Source organism: Thalassophryne amazonica, chromosome 21 (genome assembly GCF_902500255.1).
Source record: "Thalassophryne amazonica chromosome 21, fThaAma1.1, whole genome shotgun sequence".
In the NCBI taxonomy this organism is placed as follows: Eukaryota; Metazoa; Chordata; class Actinopteri; order Batrachoidiformes; family Batrachoididae; genus Thalassophryne; species Thalassophryne amazonica.
Window position 1 is genome coordinate 8,685,247 of NC_047123.1, and position 11,838 is coordinate 8,697,084.

Genomic DNA, 11,838 nt, shown 5'->3' on the forward strand with positions numbered 1-11,838 from the left:
TAATGTGGGATGGAATCCTCACAGAACATTTACATTTTTCAAACTTAGCACACGCTTCACTTGGACATTAATGACAAATGTACAGTACATGTACAACTCAAATGCAGGGTTTATAATAATAAATTAACAAATTTATTCATATCAGACAAGCAAAATAGTCAAAGTGCTCGATACGATAAAACACAGAGACACAGCAATTTAACATCCAGGAGAACTATTATTTAATGTAATCAAGCTGTGTGTTGTATTTTCTTTTCTTTTTTTAAGTATCAATTCAGACACTGTTTAAGCACCAGCACCATTTGACAAAAGGTATTGCAAAGAATGTCTGTCTATAATGGTGTTTTTCACTATGTGATTTATGACTGCTGTGTGACTTCATCATGAAGTCACTCATACCAACCACTCAAATATTTTGCTGACTGATATACGCATTCAATCACCCATCTCAAATTGTTGGTTGTTGAGTTAGAAAAGGTGATTTTGTTTTTGTTGACCTATACCTTTGACCAAACTAATTCAAAGTCTAACCCCCTATAAATATTTATACAAGCAATATTCCCACCAAGTCTGAAGGAAATCTGACCAGCCATTTTTGAGTTTTCTTGTCAAAAGACACACACACACCAGTGAAAACAATAACCAACATGCAAATAAATAAATAAATAAATGAAAAGATTCAGACTCATAGTCTTAATTTGTAAATTTTATTATTGATAACTCTTTATTTCATCAATCCAATTACTGATCAAATGAAGCATTCGTAGAGTTTACAATTTGAGAGAGACAGCTACTGGGGAGCCACATAAAAAAAAAGCAAAATCAACAAAAACGGTTTCATTACATGCAAATTTTTCTGTGTAATTTATACATTTATTTTTGTTTTGTTTTTTCCTACGTTGTTCAGAATACATGAAATGCAAATACGAGCACGAGTTCTTACTTGTGTTCATTTGGCATTGAGGTCAGATAACCGGGGGGAGAACGACAAACAAACTGGAGTTACATTTCAGGCACTGCATTTGCAAAACCTACATAGATTATTGGACATATTTCATTTTTAGCAGGTAATTAGGAACTGTACTTATTACAGGTCTCCCATCAGGAACATCACATGAAGAACCAAAAGGAAAAATAAAATAATAATAAATAAATAATGTGTGTTGTTTCCTCAAGGATAAAATGGCAGTTGGAAGCAGTGGTGAAGAGTGAGGGATGAAAGCATCTACTGACAGTAAAAGTGAGAATGTGATGTTCTCCTCTCAGTTTGACACCGAGTTCAGAAGGTAACTCCGCAATGCTCCTGTTGACATATGACCTCGGATACCTAATCAGGATCATAGACTGCCCCCCCCCACCCCCAACCACACACACACACACACACACACACACACACACACACACACACACACACACACACACACACACACACACACACACACACACACACACACACACACACACACACACACACACAGATAGACATGAAACAATGTGTTGTAACTGGTTTCCTAAAACAGGATGATGTTAAATTCTTAAAATCTAAATTTTAACTTTGCATTGCATCGTTTTGTATATTCAGTGTTTAATTTCAAGTAACAAGTGGCTTCATTCCAATTTTAATATATTTTTGAATGCTCCTCATGTTTGGAACAGTTTCATTTATAGCTGTTTCCATTTCTTTCCATTCACAAAATTACTGTCAACAAAAGGAAGCAAGCTTTGTATCATATGCAAATAATCTCCTAGAATTATGACATAATTACTACAACTAAAACTAATAATTAATAATAATGATGAAGAAGAGGAAGGAGAAGAACTAGAAGAAGTGTATGGATTAACAACCAGTATGCCTGGGAGCATGTCGGAATCCACAGAGTAAGTTTTGGATGGTTTAACGGGAAAAATTCATGGTTCTGACTCTTTTCACCACCACACGAGTGATGAGGTTCAGCAGCTAGTGTGGATGAGTGGAAGAATAAATGTAAAAAACAGAGTTAAATGCAGGCAGTAGAATGACAATTACCCCCCCCAGGCTGGTACAAACACTTCAGAATGTGGAACTAAATGTGACAATTTATGGCTTTAAACTTTGACAAATGCTGTGACCAGGTCACTGTTTTCACTCTTTGCTCCACCCACTTGACCTCTATCCCTTCACCCCAAAGGCCAAGCCAAAAAGGCATTCCTAAAGCCACACCCCTTTTACGGCCGTGGCACCCCGTGACCTCAGGATGTACTCGGCAAACACAGACTCTCTCTCAGGAACATGCTACAACAAAGAGAGCAGTTCTTTGGCGACGCAGGCCGTCCGCACAGCGACTGAGCTGTGATCGCTGCCGTGAGACATGCTGACAAAAACACAAAAGCATGTCGAGCCTGAGGTTAAACCTGCAACACGATTTGGTGGAGTGTGGTTGTTTTCCAACACGTTGCCAGGAGAAAAGTGGAAAATGCCCTTTTCACAAAAACAGCACTCACCATGTTTGGTCTATTTGACACGTCCTACTGATGCTTAACCCGGGTCCAGTCTACTTAAATACTTCTCCTGTTTAAAACAAGCACTTCACATGCAAAAATAAACACAAAAATCTCCACAAACAACTTGTCTGAGTAGGTTTGCCCAAATACTTTCACTCTTTAACACATGCACATTTTGAAGAGAAAGAAAAGGAAAAAAACAAAACAAGCACTTACAGGCCGGACATGACAACTCTGCAGCAGTAACCTTTCCTGGTTCACTCTCTCTGTCATTTTCTTCATCTGTCTTTCTCTCACCTCCTCTTCCTCTCTGCGGCGCTTTGGCTAAACTCGCCCTCAAACCGCCTTTACCCCCTGTCCCCTGCTCTCTGCTGATTGGCCAGCAGTGAAGCGTGTGATTCACTGGCTCCTTAAGCTAACAGATGTTTAGGATAACCTTAGTGGCGCGGGTGCGCACACAGACGCGCACGCACATGTACACAAAGAGCAGCAGTGTAGAGTTTAGGCTTAAGCATGATGATGGTTGTTGGATTTGAAGGGTGAACACACACACACACACACACACACACACACACACACACACACACACACACACACACACACACACACACACACACACACACACACACACACACACACACACACACACACACACACACCCTGACTTGTGTTTACACAAGTGTATAAGGTTTGTTGTACACTGAGGTCAAAGGCTAGGTAAACTTTGGATTGACAAGGTAACAGTACATATGTTGAGCAGGATTTTCTGAAGCAGGGTTGGGGGAGGGAGAGAGGGGAGGGGGGCGCAGTCTGTCATCACTTTTACTCCACGTGGAATAACATAATATAATTGTGACGGCGTTTTTACAACTGAAATCCATATGATGAAAACAGAGCATTAGTTTCGAAAAATGACTGCTCGAGACAATGAAGTTACTTTTTGTGCAAAATTATGACATTGTGGAAAAAACAAAGAAAGAAAATATATTCAGAGCAAAAAACAAACACTTTGGGCTCTATGTTGCAAAGTTGTGCATGATGTAAGCCAAGTGTGCCTGCTAGTTTCCACCAGTGCCAATTTTCCTTCAACAGCAAAAGTACTTGTGCTCATCTGTGCACCAGTGGGCATGTTCGTCTAAAAATGAGGACAAAAAAGATGGCACTTCCTAATGTTACAGGAAATCGTTTGCACTTTAGATGATCCAAAAGCAGATCAAAAGGCCACCACATCTACTGCAGTGTCTTTGTGGTACAATCCCAATTCCAATGAAGTTGGGACGTTGTGTAAAATGTAAAAAAAAACAGAATACAATGATTTACAAATCCTCTTCAACCTATATTCAACTGAATACACCACAAAGACAAGATATTTAATGTTCAAACTGAAACGTTATTGTTTCGTGCAAATATCTGCTCATTTTGAAAGGGATGCCTGCAACATGTCTCAAAAAAGCTTTTTTGAGACATGTTGCAGGCATCGTGTTGCAGAAATCAAACATTCCAACTTCAATTCACTGGAATTGGGGTTGTATTTTAAGAGTGTAGCACTCAGACGCTCCTTACATACATGGGTTCATCAGATGTGCACTCTGTGCACAGCACAACAGCAACATGAAATTGACTTGAATACATTAAATGATAATGGTAAAATGGTAAATGGACAGTACAGTCTCACGCTTTTTTCTTTTCGTGCTCCTGTCACAAAATGAGTCAGATTTTCGTGATGCGTTTTTTTTTTACACTATTTATAACCCTACCCCTTCTCCTAACCCTAATCATATCCTAACCCTCCCCCTTCCCCTAATCATAACCATAAACCCCACAGACCCCTCCACCCCACGTCACCCTGCATTTCATGATACTGTCACAAAATGAATTTGTGTTCCCATAACAAAAAGGTGGCGCTTTTCATGACGATACTACGAACCAAAGATTAATTTACTTTTCATAATGCCATCACGAAATGGCGTGAGAATGGACTGAAATGGACTGCATTTTCCATCTGAATCAGAAGCTAAATGTGCTTTACTGTAATGCCTAACATTCACACGCACACACACAGACACACATCCATGTCAGGGTGCTGTCATGCAAGGCACTCACTACACACAGGGAGAACTTGGGGATTAAGGACCTCGCCCAAGAGCCCTTAGTGATTTTCCAGCCAGACAGCGGTTTGAACCAACAATCTTCTTTTCTCAAGCTCATGACTTAACCACGAGCCCTTCGCCTCCCCAAGGTGATGTCTCATGATCACCTCTTGACCATTTCATTATTCATTATAATGACAAAAGAATATTAAGTAATGGGGGAAAAAAATATTTTAACAAAGCTGGTTTGTACCATATTTTTCGTCTGCCTTTCTCCATGTAGGAACAGGGGAGGGGTTCCATTATCACAGGGGATCCGAACGCTAAGCATGGTTTAAACCAAAAACATAAATGCTGATAATTTAACATCAAGATGTGTAATGTGTATTTTGACACAAAACACACTCCAAATACTAATCACACACTCCAACCCAGAATAAACAGAAGTGCGTGTTGATGACAACACAGGAGGAAGAAGGTTCAAGTCTACAGATTCTGGATGCTTCTAGTCTTATTGCACAGTCCTGAGACATGGAGGCTAACTGCTATCTTAAGGGGTTTCATCTTAGCAACAACCACCTGTGTCACCTGGAAATATTTGGCACCAGTTCTTTCTGTGGAATCTTTTAGTACTGGTGGAATGACTTTGTGTCAAATGAACAGGTACTTAGGGAGCACCAAGAGATATACAAGGAATACCAACTTCCAACTATATGGACACATTTTCTTGAGTACAATCCAACACGTGTGCATCAGTGCTGAGGAACCCAGCAACTGGACAAGGCCAAACAGATGACCACATGTCGCTGGGTAGAAGATGGCTTCTTTGGGGAGGTGGTGATGGACTGAAGGTCTGCTGGGGTAGTTGTCAGTCTGGACCAAGGATAGTTCTTTGAGGTGGTGGACACATGAATGGGCACCACATGCTCCAAATCCTGACCTGACTCCTCAATGGCATCAGCCAAAAATGACTCAAACTGATACCTCCAGTTTGACAAAAACATGACACCCACCCATTCAGGCATTCCTCCACTGTTTAACAGTCGATTTTAAAATGGATCTGACTGATGTCTGGGGCTCGCTACTACCTCTGTTTTACACCTTCAGTCATCGTATGTGATTAGCACATAGGCCAGAGGTGAGGCAGGTCCCTACTTGCACAGTAAAACCTGACGTTAGTTGAACTCAAACAGTTTGCAGACACCGATTACCTCAAACAGCATATATCACCATTTTAAATAAGTAAGATAAACTTGGTTGATCACTGTTGAGTAAATGTGAAATAAATAGTAACAACTGCCTCAAACAGTCCTGAAGGAATCCTTCTCAAACCTGACAAAAGGTTCACTAGTACTGAAGTGATGAGACCTTCACTGAGAACATCTCACACTTTCAGTGTGGAATCAGTGTGACCACGTGTGGTTAGATTATCGTGGCCGAGCAGCTAAACTTCATGTAAATTCTACAAAGTAGCATCAGTCTGTGATGTTTTTCCAATATCTTTGCATGTGAAATCGCAAGCGCTCAGCAATTCCCACGTACGACGTTGGGCCTTTGCTTCAAGTCTTTCCATTGTTATAGATGCTGGGACTTACAGATGTGCACCAAAAGTGCATCATACTCACTGCAGCACACATCTACAATTTGGCTCTAGTAATTTAAAATCTTTGAAAAAAAATTAAGTACCAAGTCCCAGCTGAAGAAACTCACAATTAAGCAGAAGAATTAGGAATTTTTTCTGGAAGCCAAGTAATACAGGTCCTCTGAAATAATGATAAAATGTTTTGTACCTGTGTTTTGACCTTTTTTAGGTGTTAGGCTGGTCCTGCTACTTGTATGCAATATGTCAAGAGCAAATTGCGTATCATCTGCAGCCACAAGATGGCAGCGTCCACACTCGTGACAACTGAAAGATGCTACTGTACCCCACTGAAAAAAACTGAGATATAGAGAGAAAAAAAGAGAAAATGCAGAACTGAAACTGCAGAATATAAAGGATGGAGCTGAAAACTAAACATAAGCAGCAAAAACAAAGTCTGGAGTGAGCGAGAAACGTGTTGGGGAACTGATGAAAAGCAGAGTTAACTCTTGCTGCTATGAACTAAACAAAGGCTAATCGTGGGCTAAAAGCCAGATGGAGGAGCAGGAGGAACAGGTTCACAGATGGTCCTTGAACAGCGAGCTGCTGGCAGATGCTTATCAACAGCACAGTTACGTCTCCATGCCCAGGTAACTGCTAAGGAGATAAATATAGATGATTTTGCTGGTAGGTCTTTTTGGTGCTGTCGCTTCATGCAACACAATCAAAGTGGGGTTTTTCTTGGATTCTTGTGAAATAAAAGTGACTTATGGACCGATGTGACTCATATGTTTTTTTTCCCTTCTTCTTCTTCTTCTTCCTGGTGCATTTTTTGGCAGATGCAACAAATACTAAATACTCCAGTGAGACATATAGTCCAGAAAATATGTTATAACTAGTTCTGTTTATCGACTCTTCAATTTCCTATGGCTACTGTTACACAGTAATTTAACATTCCGTTCAAATTAATATTCGCTTAACATCTAGAAGAAAAAAATAAATGAGTATGGCAAACACATCATGAGCAGTAACAGGTGAACAGTTTGACGTATCACACTGCAACCACTGGAACCAAGGACATGCTTGGCTCCAATGGTTAACAACTGGTTGACTGTACCTCAATAACCCGAGCAAGCATCAAGTCCATAGTGTTCCCACAACAGGCTCTGAACAATGTGACCAAATGCAAAATTATCCCACAATGGCAGGAAAAGCTAAAGCATGAGGATCAAACACATTAATATATATATATTAAAAATGCCAACACTCAAACTCTTATCAGTTGTGAAAAGAATTTCATTCAAACACACACATGCACACACATATCTTTAAAGCTTCATTTATTAGTAAGTGTGTTTGTCTGAAAGTTTCACTGAGGCCAGTCATATCCAAATATTGGTCCATCAACAAGTCATAAAAATCAAACAATCGTGGTTGTTTGGAATACTAATATATTCTAATAAATTAATATATAGTAAATTAATAAATTAATATATAGTAAAACTCACCTAAACCGTCATCATAATAAACCAGATACTCGGACAAAAGCAAAAATGCCAATGTTTTTAGATGGTTTTCCATGTAATAAACACTGTATATACCAGATTTTGCATCATGCATTTTCACTCACATCAGACAAAACATCCTGTCCAATCACAATGTATTTCCATTAAAAACCCCTCGCGTGTCCCAGACAGAGCAGCCTGTTGCAGAGGTACGAAATGAAGTTCAGCACTGACACTCGCAGATTTGCGGAAAGCAGGTACTGTATTTCCTTGATTAAAAGCCCGGACGTTTATTTTTGTTAAACCGTTCTCAGACCTGGCGCCTAAACGAGGCAGGCCTTTATTAAAGGCTAGCGATTATTTATAAAATTGCTGCCAGCACTGTAACATGGTGTTAGGTTGCACACATATCCCGTGGTGTGGTGGACAAAAGACAACCGCTTTAGATCAGAGCCCACTGCGTGGCTGTGAACCCTCTCCGCAGCCTGATGCATACCTGCTAAACGACTGCAAGGGCTGTGATTGGTCATTTTTACATTTTGACTCCTTCCTCTCCTGTCATATTTGAATAGTTTTTGCAGTGCTTACGCTGTTTACATTTTGATCATGGATCAAATACGTTTGGCAGAAATGTCCACAAATATGACCAACTTTACAACACGGAGACGGAAAACGATACTCAAATGACGTGCAATTCATGAAGGGAAACTACACGTGCAGTAATGTTGATTTGGAGGTTGATGATGATGATTATATAAAGAAGTGGAGCTCGTGGAGGGACAAACTGATCCAGAAAAAGCCACTGTTCCTGTGGTAAATTGCTTTAAGACACCCAACAATGTGACGGAGAACTTTAAAAGGGTCACGCGGATGTCGACATCATTGCATGGCCATGAAGTTACAGAACTGCAGAAGCATAAATCTGGCTTTAGGATTTTAAGGTACCAGTCCACAGCAGATTTAGAAAAAAGAGTGACTTGACCAAATGTAATCCTTTTTAATGCACATAATGCCCAGCGTTTTTGTTTTTTTTTTTTTCAGACAAACTTTTGACCGGGTCATTAAATGAGGCAGGTCCTTATTCAAGGTCAGGTTTTTAATCAAGGAAATATGTAAGCCTAATTGGTGCTGAAGATTCGCCCTAGATCTTTCTGTGCCTCCTGATTGCAACTAATCCGTTACATACATATAATGGATTTTGTCCGTTTTATACATATAGCGGATTTTGTCTATTGTATACATGTAGCGGATTTCAATTATAATGCACAAAATTCGCCGAGCCACCTGAATCTATTATGTACCAGTTTTATTGCATTCCATTAAATCCAGATTTCTGGCCCCAAAAAAGCAACAACCGATACATTACACACACCCAATCACTGAGTCATCAATCGGCCGACACGCTGCATCCCTGCAATTGCTGTTGCAACTAGAAAGATTAGCCAGCAGACCACAGTTGCAGTCAGTTGTATGGGATGGCTCAACTTCCAAAAAGCCTGAGGCAACAAATGCACTGATGACATGGTGGTCACCATTAGCCTGGCATGGAAGACAGACAGCCCCAGATACATCACTGCCATGGGGCTGTTCAGAAGATGGGCAGAACAATGTGGTTCCCCAGACAGTCTTTTCTAACTTCTTCAGCTAAGATGATGGCCTACCTGAATGCAATCCTGGATGGATGCTCTGGGTACAAGGTGAAGAGTCGTCTTGTAGCTCTACCAGAGCAAAAATGACCAAAGTTAACAGTAATGGCTCCTTATCCATCGATGAGATTCAAACACCAGGAGCAACATCCTTCAACTGCCTCCCAGATCCTCCATCCAAGAGGCCTCATCCACCAGCATTTTCCTGTCTTTGCCAGCAGAACATCCAGTTACTCTTCTGGAGATCTGAAATCCTAATCCCCTTCAATGTAGTCTCCTCTTTGACTGCACACACTTCTCCCAGCGGTTCCGCCATTGATAGAAGCATTTCTGGAAGTCCTCTTTTGGAATGGTGTCACATTCCACATGATGTCATCTCGCAACTCTAACTGACTCCCTTTTAGTGTTGTTTTGATCTTGGGGAACAGCCAAAAATCAGAGGGAGCCATCTCAGGAGAGGAGTGAGCCTGACAAATTACAAAAGTGTTGTGTTTGGCCAGAAGACCGTGAATCAGCTGAACAGAATGGATGAGTGCATTATCATGATGGAGTAGTCATTTGCGGTGCAGAGCATCACGAAGACGGACGTAGGACCTCCCAATAATACTCTTTATTAATATTTTTGCCTTCTGGTGTGTACTCATGATGCAGCACTGCACAGGAGTCAAAGAAACTGGACAGTTATGACTTTGACACCTGCTGTGCTTTCTTTGTCCGATGACTGAGATGTGGTTTCCGGTTGTACCCGTAAAGCCATATCTCATCACGAGCGATGACGGTGTTCAGGAAGTTGAGATTGCTGTTTGCACATTCCAGCATGTTCTGTGAGATTTCCAGATGCAGCTGCTTCTGCTCCGCTGTTCACCAACACTCTTCGCATGCCCAAATCCTCTGTCAAAATGGAATGTACCGAACTTGTGCTTATCTGCACCTCATCTGCACGTTCTTGGATGGTGACATGACAGTCATCCATGAACAAAGTCTGTATTCTGTCAATCATGTGGCCATTTTGGCTTGTGGATGACCTATTGGAACGTGCGTCACTCTCCAATGATGTGTGCCCATTTTTGAAGTGGTTATAACACTTGTTTATTTGCGTTATGCTCATGTCTTCATGCTGAATCTTGCAAATGCTTTCCACTTGGATATCACCAAGATTTTGGGAAAATTTGATCCAATACCTTTGTTCAAGTTGTTCTGAAAATCTGACAGCTGCTCAGTACACGTCTCAACTCTATGGCTGATTGCTTGCAACTGATGCACCTTGCGGACGAGAAAAAATTCACGCATGCTCAAGAAGCTTCCACAAACCTCCCCACCAAATGACAACTTGCATGCTTTATTTATTTCCGGAGGATAAAATAAGGTCGGACACTTTATGAATGCACGTCGTATATAACTCTTTACTTCTTTATGAGCAGAACACGCAACAGGTCTCACCATAAAATTACATTATTTTGTCCTCAAAATAAAGTTTTTAGCCCTTTCACCCTGACATGAATCTTGGACAAAGTTTGCCTTCTGTATCTGTTCATTAAGACAAACTCTCCCTCCACAAAGACACTGTTAAAATGTTTACAAGAGACTCTCATTAGATGATGACTGATTAGATTCATAATATCCTGGAATTACAAAGAAACTACTGTCATTTAAACAGTTATTTTTTTATTTTTACCTTCTCAAACACATAAAACAGGTTTCCAGATGTGTTTGTTCGGTGGCTAAGATGCTTACATCAGGTGGAATTTATCAAATTGTGATCCTTTTTTTTAAACATTAATGGAGGTTTTATTCGTACAGACAATAAGATGCTGCTCTCCCACCTCTATCTTCCAGCGGCTAAGCCATTCTTCTCTCTGTCTCCTGCTGATGTAGTACGGATCTCCAGCCTGGAAAGTTACTCTGGGAATGGGCCTCCTCCGCAACCTCCCAGTCTCCCCCTGCACCCGCACACACAAACACAACTTACTACACACGTCATAGACTTCTAAATCTGCTAGTATGAAGAAGAATGAAGGTTATCTTTATTTGCGTGAAATGCCATCAGGGACGTGGTATTCCTCACCTCTCTGGGGGAGTCACAGCTTCTGTCATCTACCTCTTCTGCGGGAGAAGAAAAGTGGATTACAGAAAATGTCACATTTGCAAAAATGTACTCAGAGTTATAATGCAGAGGTAACCTCATAATCTCCACTGCTCAAAATGCACAAAAATAATGCAAACTGGAATTTAATTGAATTGTAAAACGTTAGTTACATTTTTGAGGGGTAGTTTTCTAGGATCCATCCCAAAGTACTTTTTCAAGTAGTAGATCAGAAATGTTCAGGTTTCCTGTTGTCAGGAACGCAGCAAAAGAAGCAATGTGTTTATGTGCCTAAAACAAGCAATTTCAGGACTTAAATTTTACTCATAGCAGGGGAGTTTATACGTAGTTGCACACTCATATAACTGAGAGTCGTCTGGGCTACAGTATTTAACATGGAACTTCAACTATGCGTCCCAGTAAAAAGTATATTAAAAACTGTTTTTTGCACAAT

At 40.6% G+C, this 11,838-nt stretch overlaps 1 protein-coding gene across 4 annotated transcripts in view; it reads right to left on the bottom strand.

Moving 5' to 3' along the window:
• Positions 1–11,838, bottom strand: part of LOC117502670 (DNA (cytosine-5)-methyltransferase 3A-like) — a 126,670-nt gene that overhangs the window by 29,771 nt on the left and 85,061 nt on the right. For 2 of the 4 annotated variants that reach the window (XM_034161744.1, XM_034161741.1), the window contains 2 exons: positions 11,367–11,404; positions 11,125–11,241 (listed from right to left, as the gene is read on the bottom strand). The exons of 1 other annotated variant lie outside the window; for it this stretch is intronic. In XM_034161744.1, coding sequence (XP_034017635.1) covers positions 11,125–11,241; positions 11,367–11,404 — 155 coding nt within the window. Of the gene's footprint in view, positions 1–2,697; positions 2,774–11,124; positions 11,242–11,366; positions 11,405–11,838 lie in introns of those variants that run through there. One more of the 4 variants, XM_034161742.1, reaches the window with a different exon arrangement.